At 41.1% G+C, this 21003-nt stretch overlaps 1 protein-coding gene across 2 annotated transcripts in view; it reads left to right on the plus strand.

Annotated features, from left to right (window-relative positions):
• The first annotated feature begins 12222 nt into the window (after positions 1 to 12222).
• Positions 12223 to 21003, plus strand: part of PNPLA4 (patatin like domain 4, phospholipase and triacylglycerol lipase) — a 42267-nt gene continuing 33486 nt past the window's right edge. Inside the window, exons 1-3 of one of the 2 annotated variants that reach the window (XM_075196470.1) lie at positions 12223 to 12272; positions 12968 to 13161; positions 20860 to 20954. In XM_075196470.1, coding sequence (XP_075052571.1) covers positions 12982 to 13161; positions 20860 to 20954 — 275 coding nt within the window. In that variant the 5' untranslated portion in view covers positions 12223 to 12272; positions 12968 to 12981. The other variant, XM_075196469.1, reaches the window with a different exon arrangement.

The following is a 21003-nucleotide window of genomic DNA, read 5'->3' on the forward strand; positions in this document are numbered from 1 at the left end:
GGTATTAATTTAGAACAAACGGCATATCTAGTAGCATGAGATGTTTTCAATACATCAACATTCAATAGGAATTACTACAATTTAATGTTTTCTATAAATGGATTGTGGTACCTAGCTTAATAAATTCCAGCTTAATGATTTCAATGTATGTTAATTACAATTATTTTGTAATTGGCAACAACTTTTTCTTTTAAATTAGAGGCATCATGTCTATGGGGGGTGGCATGTACGTCCAGGTATGCAAACTTATATAGGCCAGTGGGAGAAAGAGATGGTATTTAATGAAGAGAATTATAAATTTTGTGTGTGATAAATAGACAATATTTCCATTATTTGTGAAATAACTAATAGAGGAATTAAGACAAAATGAAATGTAAATGTAGCACCCCCTTTCCCATAGATCAGCTGGGTTTCTATGTAAAGTGTATTGTAACCTCTGGTGTTTCCTTTACTTCTATTCTCATTTGCAGTGCCTCCACCTTGGTCTGAGTGCAGTAGGCTCTTCGTTGGGTAGTGTTCTTGACAAGCAACACCAGCTGGGAGACCAAGGAACTCTCCACCCCCTACTAACAAAACCACAGGCACAGAGAGAAAGAGACAGCAATAGGCAAATTGGTCTTTGAAAGCCACGCTGGCACGTTTATTGATTGGGCGCGTGCTCTCAAACGATTATCATGTCTAATTAGACTTTGTATATACCAAAATAGAATATCTCTTATATAAACTGTGTTTTAAAAGTATCCCTTTAAAACAGATGAAATATAGTGAATGTACAAGAATGCAATAACTTAACCTTTCTTACCCTAGCCAAGAGGTATCTCTACCTTAAATGCTTACTTGCAATTATTCTCCAATTGTAATAATATCTAGCAATAGCACATTCTAAATTCAATACATATCCACTAATTTAACATGTTATACGAGATACATCAACATATGCATACTTACCAATAAAATGCATTTAAATGGTCTTATGAGGAATTTAATGACAAGCAAATGTCTCTCCACTTCTCTATCCCATAAACAGTAGACTATGGTAGAAAAGGCTCCAGTATAAAGTTGTTGGTGACACTTATCCTTAGCTTTGTCAAACATAAATCTCTTTTAATGCTGATAATCTGTAGTATTCCTCACTTTTTTAATAAGCACAATCTCTATTCTGTCTTTATTTCTGCGGAATATGACTTGAACAAATTAGGCGTGTACACACTTTCCCCCTTGTCTCATCCTAATACACAGGCCCAGTCCTGCAGTGAGCTATCTCTCCCCTTCACTTCACTGTAATGAATGTCACTGGTCTGAGGTAAATTTTGCTGTTTAGTGCAGATGTTCACAATATATCTCAGTCTCTGATCTCTGTCTTTCCCTTTTACTACCGCAGATAGTTCATCACAACCCTGCAAAGAGGTGTACAAATTATCTTTGGACCTTCTCACCAAGTCCTTATCTATCTAATAACAAGATTCACAATACACAGTCCCATCAAATAATACATAAACAGGCATTACTTATCCATTTAGATTCGTTTTTTGCTCAGACTTCTCACAGGAGATCTCAGCTGTTTCTCTCACAGGACAGGGTTGACAAGTCATGCTGGGCTCTCCCTCCTGTCAGAACTGATATTCTTATGTCCCTCCTGGCTGTATCCTCCTGGGCTCATTTTCTTCAGAGACTCAAAGGGCTTTTTTCCGCTGACAACATGACAGAGTTCTTCCCTGACAGACTCACAGGCTTCTCCGCTGACAGGGACCAACTGCCATACTTCAACTGCCAGTTTAAAGTCATTCCTCTCACCTAACTGTCACTTTTACCTCCATCCCTGGTTACCCAGAAGGAAACAGTTCAAGGTGCCGGTGTACGAGCCTAATGGTGGCAGCAGGCTCCTCCTATTACAAAAGGAGTGGTGGATTTGGGATGAAGTAAGGGGATGGTGGCAAAGTAAGCCCACCGGTCCCCAGCGACAACAGACAGCGTGGCATAGGCAGTCCATCCTGTCACAGATTTCTGGTGGCAAGCGGTGGGATAACCAATCAGAGAGCCGAGTTATTCAGGAGAGGAATAACTGCAGCCAGGAGAATGCAAAGGATGTCTGATTACACCAACATGTCCAGGATGGACCTTGAGATTCTGTGAAGTGGCAAGGACATTGATATCAGCAATTTGCCAAACAGGACAGAGATGAGAGGCGCTGAGGGAATGGCACTGAGAGCATGGTACCTAAGCAGAGGAAACTGATGGCGGCAGTGGCCAAGGCAGCAGTCCAGGTGCAACCGGGAACTAGGTGAACCAGACAGTAGAGACCTCTACTCAACAGACTGTACCTGCACAACCAGCCCCTCTGTCCTATAATAAGTGCAGAGCAGCCAAGCTAAAGATCCAGCTGGTGTCCTTAGGTGTCAAGGCAATGAAAGCTGTGCGGATACAGGTCGAGGCATGGTGCCAAGAGGGAAGGGCGCCAGCCATACAACCTAGGGGGGAGGTGACCCTAGGGGATCAGGACTGTCATCTTAACCTTGCCCTATATTTGAGGACTGTGTTGGGAATATTGATGAGCACCTGCAGGTATTTGAAAGGACCTGCAGGCTACATGCTGTACCCAAAGAGGAATGGGTTAAGCATCTCGTGCCTACACTACAAGGAAGCGCAGTGGAGGCCTACAGTGCCCTCGGAGGACTGTGCGGACTATCATATAGTGAAAAAGGCACTCCTTAAATGGTACACTATTACCCCAGAGATCTATCTTCTGAAGTATCGTCTGAAGTTCCAGGAGCTTACCAAGAACCTCCACACCACCCATGAGGAGTTTGCCAACCTGCTGCGGCAGTCTGCCAGGAAGTGGGTGCCCAGACCGTGGAGGAGGTAATACATCTGATGTGCCAAGAGCAAGTTCACCGAAAATCACTCAGGAGGCAGCCGCCCAGTTGGCAGATCAGTATGTGGCAGTGAGGTCACACTGGCTGAAGTGCCAGGTTAACAGCCAACACCAAAGGACTGTACAATCAGGGGGACACCCCTCTCTCTACTCTCCCCAAAAGCAAGTATCCCACCAATCGGGTAACATTCACCAGCCACCACCCCGTCCTGTCTCTGGGAGTTATCAGAGACCATTGGAGCCCAGGCTGGAGAAGAAGTGCTACAGCTGCGGAAAAACTGGTTACTTAAGGATGAACTGTCGCACAGCCCTGCACCCCAGACTCATGCCCCTAATGCGAGTCCTGAGGACCGGCTGACCTGCTTTACTGCCTAAGGTGAGCCAGTAGAGACTGTTTCCACCCCTGCCAGCCCAATGGCGCGACTAAAGGTGACTTGGAGGAAAGAGTCACCTGTTTGTCCAAAAGACCCCCCAAAAACATGTGGAGGAACCTGCAGCCGGTCCAAGTGGGACCCCTGCAGGGAGAAGGACTTAGAGACTCAGGGGCTTCAATCACTGTACTGAGTCTCCATCTTATTGATTCTGCTGCAGTATTGCAAGGTTGCACTGCAAAAGTTACTGTGGCAGGTGGACTGGAGAAGTAAGTGCCTGCTGCAAGGGTGTATCTGGACTAGGGAAATGGTCAGGAGTTGCGAGATGTTGCCGTTATGGATGGTCTCCCAACTTATGTGATCCTGGACAACGATGTTGGGGGTGGAATTGTGACCGCATTTCTCAACTCTATCTCCCGGAACCAAGCTGTCAGACTACAGTCTTCAGGACCAACACCTGCACAAATCAGCCCAGAGGAAAAGACCACAGCTGCTAGACTACAGCCAGCAACAACAGCTTCACCGAGCCCATGGAAAAATACCACATCTGCTATTTTTCAGGAAACAGCCAGCCCTTTGCCTCTGGATAGTCTACGTTCCCTAGCAATGCAGAGGATGTTGTTTCCTGCCAACCTGATTTTGTGTGGGTGCCCGGTGATGCTGACCACAGTGACCCCATTTTGACTGACCGTAGTAACCCTAACATAGACCTCTCTGCAGCATATCATGAAAATAGTGAGAGCCGCAGGGAAGAGTTTAGGGCAGCTCAGCTCTCTGATCCCTCGCTGGAAGGCATGAGGCGAAAAGCTGGCAGCGTCCTTCCAGGGATGGAGGTGGGGAGTGCGAAAACGCGTAAAGGGTTGTTGTACCATGTAGCTAGGAAGGTAGATGGGGATAGACCACTCCGGGAACAAGTTCAACTAGTGGTACCACAGAGCTTTCGTGTAACACCAGGGAAGAGAACGAACACTGAAGCACCTCACAAAGAAATTTTTCTGGCCGGGTATGTCGGATGACGTCCAGACATACTGTAAGTCCTGTGATGTGTGTCAGTGCCTTGGGCGTCCCAGTGCACGTGCTGCCCTCAGTAGCTGTGGACATAGTAGGTCCCAAGCCTGTGCCCAGTAGATCGGGGAAGAAGTACATCCTCACCGTAGTGCACTACGCTACCCGGTATCCAGAGGCTGTTGCTCTGTCCTCTATAACTGCGGAAAAGGTAGCAGACGCGCTGCTAGGAGTATTTAGCAGATTATGGTCCCCTAGTGAAATCCTAACCGAACAAGGGACACAGTTTATGAGTGAACCGGTCCAGTGTCTCTGGGCAAAGTGCAGAGTGCGGCAACTCCATACTGCTCCCTACCATCCCCAGACTAGCGGACTGTGCGAGTGGTTCAATGGCACTCTGAAGCACATGCTGGGGCATTTGGAACTTTGGAGGGGGGACTGGGAACGCTACCTGCCGCACCTGCTGTTTGCTTATCGGGAGGTGCTACGGGAGTCTACCGGTTTCTCCCCCTTTGAACTATTATATGGCCGCAGAGTTTGTGGACCTATTGACCTGTTCTGTGAGTCTTGGAAAGGGGAGCTACCCACCCAGGATGTCTCTGTGGTGAAGTATGTGTTCAAGTTTAAAGATCGATTATAGAATCTCATGGGGCTCGCGAAGGCTAACCTAGCGTAAGCGCAGGCGAAACAGAGGACTTGATATACTCAGGGCATGCGTGTCAAGGTACTTGAGATAAGGCAGAAGGTCCTTGTTCTGATGCCCATGCTCCAGAACAAGCTCCAGGCTGCCTGGGCTGGACCGTACATGGTCTCAAAATGCCTAAGTGACATCAGCTACGTGGTGTCATTTGATAGCGACGGTAGGCGGCAGCGGACCTACCTGTGACCCTTTGCGACTCAGTTCAGTAGGATCCCAGCCGGACTTCCTTGGTGATGCACGATATGGACTGGTGAGCATAGGTCAGTTAGGCAACCTGTTTATCGGGTCTCATCAGAGGCCAAAGAAAGTATATACAAGGGGGTGCAGGATATGCTTGAGCTAGGGGAGATCCAGCGATCGCATAGTCCATGGGCATCCACTGTTGTATTGGTTCCCAAGAAGGACAAGACAATGCGGTTTCACGTAGACTACCGCCAGTTGAATAATGTGACCATGTCTGACACCTACCACTTACCCTGTATTAACGCTTTTGTAGATGAGTTGGACAGAGATGACATTTCCATTTTCAATAAGACTAGGGAAGATAATCTAGAGCATGTAGGGCTGGTGAAAGGGAAGACTCAGTGGACAGGTCTGACGGTTAGGGTAGACAAGTGCCAGATAGGGATGTCAGAGGTGCTGTTAGTCAGAACCAACTAAGGTAGAGACAATCCGAGACTGGCCCCATCCCACGACCCAGTTACATATACTGGCATTCTTAACGACTGCCGGGTACTACAAATGTTCTGCCCCAGCCTTAAGTACTGTAGCGAAGCCCCTGCTAGATCTCACTAAGAAGAAACTACCGAAAGTAGTTGACAGGACACCCGTTTGTGAGCTGGCATTTCAGTCATTAAAGGAAGCCCTGGTTCGCACTAGAGTACTGATGGCGCCCAATTATGACAAGGACTTTATTATACAGACTGATGCGTCACAGTATGGACTAGGAGCAGTACTTAGCCAAGTTGGGCCAGATGGGCAGGAGCGCCCTGTGGCCTATTTGAGCAGAAAACTGCTGGACCGAGAGGTGGGGTAAGCCACAATTGAGAAAGAATGTTGGGCCCTTGTTTGGGCAGTAAAAAAAATTCAGCCTTATTTGTATGGACAACATTTTACTGTGTTGACTAATCATAATTCTTTAAAGTGGCTGCAACACACCTCAAGGGAGAATGTCAGACTATTGAGATGGAGCCTTGCACTTCAAATTTATGACTTTCACATATTTCACAAGCAAGGAAAGGCTCATAACAATGCGAATGGACTGCCTCGACAGGGAGAGCCGGAGCCTCCGGGTCACCTCAGATTACCTCAAGTGACTGCGGGACTAAATTGTGGGGACATGGCCCACTGGTGGCTTGCATGGACAAAGGGGGGGAGTGTAACTGGATCACTTATAAATAATTTATTTGTGGCTGGATCATGTAGAAATAATTTATTGTAGAAATGTATTTCAATGTATATAATTGCAAATGCACTTATCGTGTTACATTGGGATGTGTTTTATATGGGAATGTCTTGTTTGGGGTTGTAATGTTTCTTTCGGAAATCCCAAGATAGCAATAGAATGGAGGGCATGTGTATTTGAAACTGTCTAAAGACAGGTAAACTCATGCTAATTAGCCATGTTCGTCTCAGTGGCCAACACGTTTGTTTAGCCTGTATACACAACAGTGGGCCGCTGGATTCCTGCCTGATGTGGCTGCATCTAGGATAATGCAAGCAGTAAGTTTTAGCATATAACAGAGTAGTGTAAATAATAACTTTGCATTGCATGTAAATCCATGTTAGGAATAACATATTGTATCCTGATACTAAAAATAACTCAGACATGTTGGGCAGAGGAGGATCAGGGCGTTAACCCCTTCCAGGAGTTATGTCAGAACTGTATAAAAAAACCTTTCTGGATGTCACTAGTACCTTCAACTAGTGAATGTACTTGTCCTTATTAGTACACTATAGCTAATAAAACATCAATTTGCTTCAAGAACCTGTTTTGACGACTACTTACCCTGCTGTAAATTCCTGTGACCTATCATCATCATCATCATCATCATTTATTTATATAGCGCCACTGATTCCGCAGCGCTGTACAGAGAACTCATTCACATCTGTCCCTGCCCCATTGGAGCTTACAGTCTAAATTCCCTAATATAGACACTCACTCAGATTAGACCCAAATCTAATTCGTTCTCCGGTTGTTCGGTGGTGGATCCAGCATTCCAGTACCAACGTTTTGCCCGCTACCTGCAGCTCTGACCAGTGTGATAGGCCAGTGGGAAACCATCCACATTAACCCTGATCTGAAGGCATGAGGTCAGGTATACCAGCCCAGATGTACCAGCAAGTTGGTACCCTACCAGCAAGAGTTACCCAGAAGGAAGTGGTTCTAGGTGCCAGTGTAGGAGCCTAGTGGTGGCAGCAGGCTCCTCCTATTGCAACAGGAGGGGTGTATTTGGGATAAAGAAAGGGGACAGTGGCAAAGTAAGTCCAGCCGGTCCCCAGCGACAACAGACAGGGTGGCATAGGCGGTTCATCCTGTCACAGATACATAAATTGTACTTTGGAGATTTTTGACAATGAAAATCATAAAATCAAAGAATATATCAACTGTGATACACTGGGAGTGAAAAACTGACTATGATGCCCACGCAGAAAGTATTACATTGGCATGACCATCAGACCACTCAGAAAAACGTATATTAGAACTAGATCTAGGAAACATCAGAAATGCCGAAACAAATTGAAAATATTAAAAGTACTTACTCCAGTGACCAGAACGTTGAGCTAATATGTGTCACAATTTGAGGGTTAGTAAGGACCGTGGAATCTGCTTGCGTTGTCTCTATTCACAAAGAGACGCGGAGTCTAACAAAGCGTGTGGTTTTCGCCAGAAAGCCCCGCAAGGAGGTATGGACTTTGCAGCTCCCGCTCTGCTGATGGCAGCCCTCTAAGTAGGTAACAAGCGAGATCCCGTGGAGATTCCCAAAGACAGTGGACTGGAGAGAGATGCGCCTGGCATACTGGTAAGAGGTGCTAGAGTACACAGAGAAGAGATGTTCAGCAGGGTGGAGTGCGGTCGGGACCCGGAGAGCTGAGAGGCCTGGATTAGATTCACTTGCGAGTGCAGAGGTCTGCAGTTTGAGAGTGCACCGAGTCCTGGTGTAGATAGATGGTAGTCTGGTGAGGAGATCTGTAGATGAGTGATACACAATAGGTCCTGGGGAGCCGGGAGGCCCTGAGACGGGATCGGTAGCAGGTGTAACAAACTGCAGGAAACAGGAGGAGCTGGGAAGCAGGTTAGCCAGTGAATGGTTTCAGGAACACTTTAAGGTGCGATGCTCTGCAGTGTAGTGATGCACAGAGATCCTGGAGACTAGGAAGGCCCGGAGGATCACTTAAAAGTGCAACGACTATAGGAACACCGGAGCCCTGGTATAAGTAAGTGATAGTCTGATGAAGGTATCTGCAGATAAATGGTACACGGTAGGTCCTAAAAAAGCCAGGAGGCTCTAAAAGAGAACCGGTAGGTGTAACAATCTGCAGAACTTAGGGAATGTGGGAGACTAGATTCGCAGGAGAATGGTATGGAAACACACCAAGATGATCTTTAAATAAACAGGAGAACCAGAATCTAGGTAAACAGAAATCAGCACCAAAAGGACAGAATCGCAGCTGATAGTATAGGAGCCAGAGTGGAGCGTGTCCAAACAGGTAGGGAGACCTGAAGATCTGGCACCCAGGGTATGCAGTAGGTGCTTAAGTAGAGGATCTGACCATCTGATTAACCAATGAAATGAATGAAGGGAGATTACAAAAAGCCAGGTCCGTGCATGCGCAGGAGAACCGGCAAGAGGTGATGAGAGCCACAGCGTCTGACAGGAGAGGAGTACGGCAGTAAGGGAGGCAGGTGGGACAAAATGATTTAGAATATTATTTATTAATCTTAATTTATATAAGAAATACCAACATTTAGGAAAAATTGATAGGCTAATCCATAGGTTTTGCTATTAATAATTTTGAGTGCACATTATTTTATACAATAGATTGTAAGCTTGCGAGCAGGGCCTTCTCATCTCTTTGTCTGTTTCACCCAGTTTGTTTATTAGTTTACTATGTTTGTCCCCAATTGTAAAGCGCTACGGAATATGTTGGCGCTATACAAATAAATGATGATGATGATGATGATACAATATGCAATTATCACTGTCTCTTGAATATCAAATATGATCTATTTGACTAATTTATTGGAGTCATGTATTTGACACTTCTGAAATATATTATTACCCATTTATAACATTTTGAACATGCATTTTGTATCACTACAATTATTATTATCACTAATTTTACATTTCACTATTAGTTTTATAAAAAAAAACTAAAATACAACAATCATAGTTATGCATGCATTGTTCTCGGAATGTAGATTTTAACAAATGTGGAGGTACAAAAAAGGGAGTAGCAGTGGGCATAGAAACCAATGGTTGCTTGGGCCACCTTAATGTTGTATGCAATATTGTTAGGGGCACTCACCAATGTCCATATAATTTATTAATCCAATGCAGCTAATTGTGCCATGGTCACAGTCCCCTCTCACCACCAGAGACCCAACTTGCCTAGAAACAATGGACAACCAGGTGTCCTGGTTTTTCATTTCTCAAGTCTTAGCTTAGCTCCCTATCAAAAGAATTTGAAGTGGTAAGTGATCTTTATTGCATATAAGATATATATTTATAAAGAGAACATCATTCTTGCGTTAATTAGTTTTCTACATAATAAATGGAATTTACCAACTGCAACGTATGTGGTGTTGCAGAGCATTTCAATTTTTGTCCTTTAAAGTCCTTTTTATTATGTGCTTTCTCAAGAAAATAGATTATTTTGTTGACATTCTGTTTTCTTTAGACAGGATAATGTCCTAGTTTTTTAATTTGCTAATTCAGTTGAAAAATATATATAATTAACAACTACATAATATGTATTCTATAAATGTGATGTTTTATTTAGTGTTATTATTATTAACATTTATTAATATAGCATCAGCACTCTAGCTCTACAAACAAAGATTAAAACAAAACTGGGTATTAACAGACATACAAAAGATATGGTCTCTGCTTGCAAACTTACAATCTATCTCATGCCTGCTTTTTATTAATTAACATAATAGTCAGAATCGGTGGAAAAATAAATAATAAATCATATGCAATAGAAAGAACATTCCTAAAGACTGGTTAAGGCAAATTTTCCATTCCTCAACTGTTCCAGAATATCCTACAAAGAGTGTGGTCTGATCTTGTTACAGTTTCTGCAAAGTGGCTGGGTCCACACCTATGCAATTGTCGTTCAGATCACACAATAAACAACAGTTTGGTCAAATATTGCAAGAGTCCCACGATCATGTTTTACCATACCAAAACACATTACATCTGTTGATTTGGTTTTCTAAACTTCTTAAAAATCACACGAATGATGGAACGATGTTGGGCAAATGTGGAAGTGTATACGCACTCATAGCACCCAACTTTAGTCTCTCTGGCAGCGGGATGTGGGGGTTGCCACTGAACAATGGGGACGTGACCACGGCACAATGGGGGTGTAACCATGGCACAATAGGGTGTGGTCACACCCCCGGGGCATGCCTAGAACTTTTGAAGTGCTAGGCTGACCTGTACTCCCCTCCAAGCACCATTTAAGACAACCATTCACTGCTGCTCTGCCATACTACCTCCCAACTTTCCCACCATTCGGGACAAATCTGGGTGGTATGCGCATTCACAACAGTCTGTCCAACACTTCTGCCATTAGCTCCTCCAACATATTGCAGCAGCATAGGCAGATATTCGTAGAGTGTCAGGGGTGCACGCAGGGGGGGTTTCTGGTTCTCCAGAAACCCCTCCCCTCTGCAAACGAACGGGCACTAAACATTGCCCCTACACAGCAGCACTGTACTGTACTGTACAGAAGCGTCCGCAGCGGTGCTGTATTGTACTACAATATTGTACTACAATACAGCACTGCCGCGGACGTTTCTTTGACAGCGCCGCGGCTGCTGTACAGTACGGAATCGCCAAAATAGAGCTGCTACGCATGCGCGGCCGCATGCGCAGCAGCTTTCTCTCTATACATATATTTTTTGGGGGTAGAGGTAACCCCCATTTAAAAATTCTGCGTTTGCCCTTGAGTGTGTACGGAGTCACAATCTATTCAGCAGATGATTATGAGAGATTAAATTAATTGTCTAGGTGTGTTTGCATCAGGCATGCTCATTGGGACATTCAATAGCTGGTGAAATCATTAGAGAAATTGCATCTGAAGTATGATTGCATAGCTGTGTACCCATCTTTAGTCTGCACTATTTCTGCAGGATTCAGCTGTAAAGTGCATTGTAAATATAATGCTATTGTCACTACAAAGAACAGCCTACTAACACTTTGGGACAATACCCTTTATTCTTTTCAATGTTTGTGTTTTTCTCCTAAAATACTGCTCAACCTATTTTTTCCCCGTGAATGCACAATAAAAATTAATTTATTCAAGGGAGATTTGAAAAACCCATCAGGGACTATTATTAAGACAATTCAAAACTACATTTATATTTTCCATTACCCCTCTAAAAACAGCCCACGTGAAAAGTGTACTAATAATGCATTAAGATGTCATTTTCATACAGCACTGTGCAAAACAGCTGTGCTATTAAACATACAGCAAATGTGTTCAATGCATTTGCTTGCTGTCACACAACGCTTGTGGGTATGTAGAAAATACATGCAATTTCATTGTCTCAGAGCTATGTAGTGTAGAACTCTCCACTGAATACCTTGCTACAGTAACGGAATTGTAGTGTGTATCTGGGATTAGCTTTATATGTCAGCAGTGCCAGGTAACATAGACGTGTGTGAATAATGTATACAGCATGATAGGATTCTTTCTGTGTAATAGCAAAAACTGATATGTATCCGTGAGCTCTGAAATAGCTGAGAAAAAGTATGTGACAGCATACACATGAATTATAGATCTGTAAGGAACAGCAAAAGGAAAGCTGTACTAAGGCTGGCTTTTGTACTAAAGCTGGACCAAATGTCTTATAAAAAGGAGAAGAGAAAAAAAAGAACCACTTTGAGGTGAGATTTCGGTCAAGATATACAGCGATTTGAATAAGCAGCTTTGCTCTGAGAATAAGCACCTTTTAGTTACCAAGCATACTGAACAGTCTGACGTCTCTATTGGCTGTTAAAATAATCTCTGTTATTGGCTGGTGATATAGGCAGGAGGGCGGGCGGGGAAAAAAAAAATCCTTCCTGGTTTCTATGGCAGGAGAAAAAAAAAGGTCAGAGTACTGGAATAACAAATGTTTACTGCTTAGAAACTGCAGCTCAGGGCTGTGTGAGAGCTGGCACGACTGGGAGAATGATGCATTCCTCTCAGTAGTATGCTAGAGCAACCTCTGCTGCATTCGTCATTTCTTTTTTATGGTACAGCTATTCTTCATATAAGAAAGCTATTGTAATGTATTTGCTTTACACAGTGTGTGGTTTTTAATTGATGTCAGAAATGTTGACAATGTAAGCATTAGGCATTAGTCAGGAGAATCTAAATTATGCAGAATATATTTCATTTAGAAAAAAAACAACATTGGACTAGATATGGGAATAATTACGTTTTGTTGTTTCTAGTCATTGTATGGTTAACCTAATGTGATATACTAGGAGCAGATAGCTGGTCCCTTGTTGATGTTTGGATGGCAAGTGACAGCTAATTGCCTACATGCATAATAGATTTCCTCAAGATAGTTATTTGTTTGGCAAAATAGGCTGCTTTAATGTCCAAAAAAAAGCCAAATAATAACATAAAATGTGATGTAGTGGTTTATTATTGTACAAAATAAAATAATTGTCAGGGTTGTACAAATCAAGTTCATTTTGAGTGGAAATGATCGAACTATGTACCTATCACTTAGCTTTGACAATTTTAGCTACAGATTTTGTTTTCTAGTCACAGTACATGACTGTTTTTTTTATATAGTTTTGTAGGACACAATGAAGCATTTAAACCTGTCTTTTGCTGCCTGTGGATTTCTTGGAATATACCACTTGGGGGCAGCAACTGCTCTTTTAAAACATGGTCGGACAATGCTGAATGCTGTGAAGGTCTTTGCTGGGGCTTCTGCAGGATCCCTGGCTGCTACAGTTCTTTTAACCGCTCCAAATAAAATAAAGGTAATTAAAGTTGTAATAGATTTAATGTTATGTATGGTGTTGGCTGATACAATAGATAATCCTTATCAAACTTCTAGACATTTTGCATGTTTTATTTCCTCAATTAATGTCCTTTGGTCAAACTATGTACTATACAGAAACTTCACACAAACATTAATATACAAGATTATACACAGAAACATGAAACAAAAAAATAATTGCGCAAAGGTATTGGTGCTTGTAGAATGCTTGCTGTATGAAATTAATGAACATGTGAAAAACACAGAAATCTTTTTATGATAGTAATTGCTCATGTGCCACCAAAGATTTTAGGCAAATGTTGAAGGTGAGCTTTAAATGAATAATAGAAAGTTATTAATACGAAAATGTACGTTTCTATGGGATCTTATTATGTTTCTTCATTACGGTGAAGAAATGTGGCAGTGTAGAAGGGAGTGGTAAGAAGTAAACATCAGTCATCTTTCAGTACCATGAGTGCTATGAATGCCACTGGAGTGGGAGTGTGAAGGGAGCAATGGCCAGCATGTAATGTCATACACATGTTGCATTGTATGCATGTCCATTACTTCCCAAATTCAGCTCAATGGTTTGTTTTTTTACTATAAATCAGATTGCAGAGCATTTAGGAATATTTCAGAAAGCACATACATAAAATGTGTTCTTGATGTAATACAAATAAAGGCAACACATAACAAACATTTAAAAAGTAAAGCCATGTTTGGGCAGTAATATATAAAAGCATGTGGCGCTACTGACCAAAATAATATACCCCAAATAATTGTGTTTTAAAGTGAAAAGGGACTTTCCGGAGTTCTTCACTGTTATATTTTCTCCCTCACCTTGGTTGTGCCCCAGAAGAAACCAGCAGCACCTGCCACACTATAGCAATGATGTCCACATGCTGGGACTTTAAATCTGGTGACGACAGTAGGACTTCTATGCCGAACAACTGAAAACAATTAGTCTGGGACTACATGACCAGTTTAAAGTCACGTTAAATGTCATGCGATTAATCGCTTAAGAAACCACAGTGTGATTAAGTGTGACTTTATGCAATTAATCACGTGAGATTAATGACCTAAAACAAAAAACTGCCTCTATACTCTATTTTAAATCAGCAGTTAATGCTCAGAATATCCTAACATCTCGTGGGATCAGCGATTAATTGCTTATACCATTAGATTTTATGGCCAAGATTAATCATCTGTAGCTCATGTGAGGCGATTTAATTCTAACACTAGGCAATGGAATGTCATTATTGCCTTAAACAGTGATTAAACATTGCTTGTGTAGCATAGAGTATTGGAAACTATTTGCTGTAAAACAAGTGATAGCAGTGAATCAGTTTTCATTGCATGGCCCAACCAATTGAATCCAATTGAAATGGTACATGAGCATTGAGTGTGCCATACAATCCCTTTACAAAAATACTAAGATGCGTGGTGTTTCTTGCATCACTAGGTGAAAGAAAAACGTATATATCTGGTTTTGTTTGTGTGTTAGGTAATCACAACTTCCTATATAGATTGTAGATTGGTGGATTCACGTGCTCAGATTGATTATCAATGATGTAAAATCATGCATAACTGATATTCTATCATTTTTTTATTTGAGGTTTTTTTTTACTATATCACTGTAGATGTTTAGTTTATGCGGCATCTAACTTGACAGAACACACAGACAAGCCAAACAGATGTCGCTCTGTCCCAAATTATCTTCTGAAAATTAGGAAGGGATAATGAGCATATATGCTTTTGCCGACCTTAGCATGGTTTTTAAGAGTGACCTGAACCCCTTTTGTCTATCTTTGTACAAGCGTCATGTTTTCTATTTAAATTTTCTTAATCTGTAATGTGTAGCACCAAAATAAGACCGATACTAATCTGATAAAAATCTATTGGATTATTATCAGGCATGTCGAAAAATGACCATTATTGGTCTGTGTGTGTGATCATCATTCAACTGCACTTCCATGTCCAGTTGCTTGGAGTGTGCACAGAATGCCTGAATCTTTTCTACTTTTGCCTTCAATTTGTGTGGTCATTGCACACTCATCCCGTCGCTTAGCATCTAGGCTGAAAAGCAGGATGGGCAAGTGTGTTGCAATCATTATCCATGCAATTGTTAAATTGTGTAATACATTTTCTATTTTAAGGCCCTTACTTAACCCACTGGTGTCCACATGCTTTTATTTGTGCTTTTTTTCATTTTAGTAAATGAGTATGTTAATGGAACACTTTTTACCCAATGACCCTTTGAACAGTAGTATTTGCACTTGTAGTCGGGAACATTGGTGTTGTGCAACCCCTGCTCCAGTTATTTACATTCTCCCAAGTGAACACATTGGAGTCAGTAGTATCCTTCATTAATCGCTCCCTCCTTGACAACAAGTGCTTGTTAACTACCACATATCAAGTGTGATCGCTTTTCACTGATGTTTAGGTGCCTAGGGCATGGTATATTTGTTTCCATTTGCCATTGCACTGTTTATAATATTACAGCACATCTTAACTGACTACTTTTGTATTGTATTTTACTACATAATTCTAGTGCATCGAAAATTTGTTCAGATGTACAGTTCATGTGCCCTTTAATGTCGTTTCAAAAAATCTTTCTTTATGCTTGTTTTAAATGTATTATCCAGTAGTAGATTTTCATATTGTTTAATAATCTAATTTGGCTGGTTTCAAACAGCTCAGTCCAAAATATGTAAGCTTTCATCAAGACTACAAATTGATTTCTTTTCTATGTAGTAAATGAGGAAAAAAATCTTAGCTGTATAGAAAGACAATTTCCTTTTTATTAGTGAGTCATTCAATAGGAAGTAAACAGTTCATTTTGGCATAATATAATTTGCTAAAAATAAAAAGCTAACATACCGTATTTGTGAAAATGGATGATATTACTTTTTGTACAAAGCCGATTAGATTGTACAAATTATAGAATATATTTTGGAATATATTTGTGGGGTTACATTAACAGATTAAAATAAGGGGTTATAATATAAGTCAATGTTTTTCCTACTTGTGCTCATTTACCCTGTAATATTCATATTAAAAAATATATATTTGTCCTAATATGCCAGCAAAAGAAAGTGTAATTTTTCCCAAAAATACCTAAGATTAATTTGATCACACTTCAAAATAGTAAGTTTTTATAAATGCAACCAAATATATTTATGACCATAAATAAAAAGTATCAAAGAGCACAGCTAGGAAGTTACGTGTTGGTGTGATTATCAGAATGAATGAAAACCAGACAAACACTAATGAACAGTTGCTGTGGTTGGAACCACAGTTGTAGTAGGATGAAGCTGGAGATTTTTTTTACAATGCTCACCAAATAATTAGAGCCTGGAAGTAAATAATAATTATTCCAGGCAGGTCTTTAAGTCTTTTTCTTTCTAAGTTGTATTACATGTTTCCCATATTTCCATTGACAGTTAAAGGATAGGGAAAGCATGGAGTTCCTGAGGTCTGTCTGTTTTGGTAAGGCCCCATTAGGGAGCTAAGTACTCTAATTCAAGGCAACAAGATTCTTTATCTAGCTAGGGCATTGTGCCTTGAGGAGCAAAGCTAATTACAGTGTGACTTGTGTGTGACGGGAATTAATAGTTTTTTATATTGGGAAATCTTCTTCCACCTAGTTCTGTGGGATTTTTGAGGATGGAAACTCTTACTCTTGGGTCTTTGCTGTTCTAAATAAAAAAATAAAAATCATTGGAATAAAACCGTGTAAAAAGGACTGCCTCTCTTTAAGAAGGTTCCCATTTAAACCCAAATGTCACAGAGAATTGCAAGGATCTGAGGTCTGGATGTGGTGAATGCTTAAAGTAAATCTCCTGCAAATATTATAGTACCAGAAGATATTAATGAAAGTAATTATTTGCTCCTGTTTAAGGGGCTATCAAGCCGTTAACATTAAATGATGAGACTCATAAAGCCATAAGAGTGGTCAAAAAGCAAATATAAGACTGGTCCCTCTAGACAGGGTTCACACAGGAGGTGAATTCAACAGAGAACGTAGAGGGATAGGTAGACATCATCCACAAGGGTAGTGTTGAATGAGTTAGGAGAGAGAACTTGTAGAGGATGTGAAAAACAACTGATGTGTTGAATACCAATTGTAGGTGCTGTTATAGACAGAGTGGGGCTCAACCACAGCTTCTTGGATCTTGAATTAATGAACATGTAAAACTCTATCTCTGGGCTCTTCTGCATCCTGGAATTGGGTTTCTGTGCTTGATATGCATGGTCCATAGTTAGGTGCTCAAGTGGTTTCTCTGGGACTAGTTTTACAAAACAAAGCACTGACTTTAAGAAATTATGTATTTGTAAAGCTGGAACTGGTCAGTGTAATCTGGTATACACTTTAATCTTTGGTTATTGTGCCTTTCCAGGTTATATCTATCCTGTCTTTTCTGTAGGGAGACAAGTTCTTGTTGGATTTGCATGTTGTCTGCTTTTGTTATATTTTGGTATGTGACCATTTCCTCTAATTGGGTCTCAACATAGTTGGTAAGCTCACCAATACAGGTAACATCAGCTCATAGAGAGGATTATAGAGTCCTTTCTAGTAATTGGATCTTGGTCATCCTTGTCTGATTTGGAGCTCACGTGGTATAAAGCAACTGATAATGGAGGCTGCATATGAAAGCGCTTTCTTCCTAAAGTTGTATGGAAACTCGCACAGCTAGCTTTAAGCATGTTGGAAAAAGTATCCTGCACTTTTTAGGCAGAAGCGTGGGCAATAGAAGTCATGATTCTGTGTATATCAGTAGCTGTAACAGTGTCTGGGGACGGCCCTTCCGGTTTTAGCGGCCCGGCTGTTGCGTAGGCAACCGGGATGCTCTCTGTTCACTGCTGCCACACCGGAGGAGCTGTCAAACAGCTGGGCACACAAAGTCTCTACTAACTAATTAATTAAACAGCCTCCTGATTATTACAGGGATGATCCTGCATTCTCATTGGGCTACATCTCTGTTTAAGGCAGGGGGAGCTAGTCTGTTCCAGGATCCTCCTGTGTTAGCCTGTGATCTCTGATTGCCTAACGTTGCCCTGATCTCTGTCTGGATACCTATTTGCTTGTTGCCCTGACCTCTGCCTGGATACCTATTTGCTTGTTGCCTTCACCACTGCCAGGATACCGATTTGCCTGTTTGCCATTAGCCCTGACCGTTGCAGGTATACTCGACCCCTACCGCTTACCGCCTTCTTAGGACCGTTATAGGTTTGGTGCTCTTTCTGGTTCATGGTGTTTCCGGTTCTGGTGCTACGGTCTCTAAACATAAGCTCCTACTACTCAGAGTTAAGACCTGGGGGAATCCGAGTACCTGTGAGCCTAGCTCTACAGGAAAGGCAGCTGCTATAGGCAAAGGCCTCTACTGTTTGTTCTCGGAGTTCATGTTTGAGGTGCTAGCCGTAACACAAATGCACAAATTTGGGTAAAACCCTGCCTGCTTTTGATTTAGCCCCATATGAGGTATTGCTCATAGCAAGTCTAGAACTTTCTAGATAAATGATAGCTAGAATCTGCTATGGGCAACACCTCTACTTCCTTTTTAAAAGGTTTAGTAAATCTATTCCAAGGAGCGCTAGGGATGTGCACTTAAAAGATCCACCACAAAGACCTACAAATTTTATAGATACAGATACAAATCCCCAATGCTCCAAATTTTCTACATTTTAAATGTGCAAAATTAATGCATTGATTGTTTTTAAAACTTAAAGCTACATTAACTAACTATTAATAATATAGTCTTTCCCTCAGCAGCTATTTTAATGTGGTGAACTTATATGTTCTGCCATTTAGGTGGTAATGCAGCTTTAAAATGCTTTATGGATATGGTCGCAGAACATAGGGGTATAGTTACTAAACCTCGGCTTTGAAAAAGTGGAGGTGTTGCCTATAGCAACCAATCAGATTCTAGCTATCATTTATTTAGTACATTCTACAAAATGACAACTAGAATCTGATTTGTTGCTATAGGCAATATCTCCACTTTTTCAAACCCACAGTTTAGTAAATATACCCCTTAGAGGCTTTTATTTATCAAACATTGTGAAAAGGAAAAGTGGACCTGCTGCCCATAGCAACCAATCCGATTTTAGCTATAATTTTGTAAAATGTACTAGGTAAATCATAACTGGAATCTGATTGGTTGCTATGGACAACACCTGTACGTTACCTTTTTAGAACGTTTGAGAAATTAACTCTAGAGTATCCCTGCATCCTGGTTTGTGTTGGTAGTAGTGTAATATATTTACTTTGCAATAGGATCATTCCACAATAAACATAGAGCATATAAATGCATAATAATAAAAAAGGAGAAGGTATGAAACCTGAAGCAACGATAGTCTGTTGCATAATATTAGTTTTCCAAATGTGTTTCACCAACGATAGTGGGCTCAGTAACAATTGTAGAAGCTTTCAATATATCAGGGCTCAGAGGAAACCTATAGTAGAGAATCCTCTCTGCATATGCAGGATAGAGTTGGACTGACTATGAAATATTTTTATTATTATTTTATGGGCAGTATATAGGAGAATAATATAAAAAAAAGTTTTCCATAGTTAAGTACACCTTATTACAAAACCCCCAGATAGTCTTCCTAAACTGTTCTCTTTAACTTGGGTTAAACTAACGCCTGCACAAATCCTTAGTTTGGGAGAAAGTTTGGGTGGGGATGGGAGTAGTTTAAAGGGGTTTAGGGTAACAGTCATTCTATGTGACAGGCACAAAGTGCAGGAGAGTGTCAAGGTGTGACATGGTATAGCTCTGATGGGGAGGTTAGGGAAGACTTTTTTTTTGTAAAAAAAATAAAAACTTCTTTTGTAATTTATCTCATTAACATCTATTTAGTTAGCTAAACGTGGGGTTTATTTATTAAAGAGAGATAAACCCTAAATCCTGCGAAAAAGGGATTTTTTTGCAGAATTTATGGCTTCTCTTTATTTGTCAAAGTCCCAGTTGATAAAGACTATCGTCTGCTATTGCAAGCGAGTAGTCATAGCCGCTACCTCCTGCAAAGCATGTGCAAGTACCACTGCTGTCCTTGATTACTAATGCAATCTCAGAATGTAGTTAGCAGGGGGTGCCCATATTAAAAAAAATGCTTTATTATTAAAATAAAGCATCTTTTCTCTTTGTTTTTTATGTTGATTTTTTTAACTTTAAGATTTTATTATTGAAACTGGAAGCCCGAGCCCAGCTCAAGTATGTGCAGAAGGGCCCAGGAGTGTGTTGGCAAGTGGTAAGACTCCTCCTCCTACTGCCAGACAGTATCACTAGGGATCTGAGCATTGCCATTTTCTAAGTAAATTACATGATAAAGGATTTTCTTGCAGTGATAAGGGGTGACCGCTTAGTCTACTTGGCTGGGTCAGTAATTATCCTACCTGTTTCCACAGACAGATATCCTGTTGGTGGTGTGTGAGGACTAGACCCTCATAAATGTACTGTGGCAAGTCAACAGCAGGTTTAGTGCAAGAAAAAACAATTAGGGTAGTGAACCAAACTCTACTGGGACAAATGAGCAGGTTGATTGGCTCATTGAATTACATGTGCATATATTATTCCAAACCCCATCCAGAGGCCTGGACCAACACTGTAGTTACTTCTCTAAAACCAACAACCATTTAGGCAGGCTACTGTTTGCCAGCCAATGGCTGTTAATTTTTTTATGGTTCTGATTTTAGGAAAGTAAGGATTTCATCTACGGATTTTCTGAAGATGTTAGAAAGGAAACCCTTGGAGCAGTTACACCAAGATATGATTTTATGAAACGCTTAAGGTATATATGACAACAAAACAATATTTTTAATAGATACCGATAAACTTTG

Source organism: Mixophyes fleayi, chromosome 2, assembly GCF_038048845.1.
Source record: "Mixophyes fleayi isolate aMixFle1 chromosome 2, aMixFle1.hap1, whole genome shotgun sequence".
Classification (NCBI taxonomy): Eukaryota; Metazoa; Chordata; class Amphibia; order Anura; family Limnodynastidae; genus Mixophyes; species Mixophyes fleayi.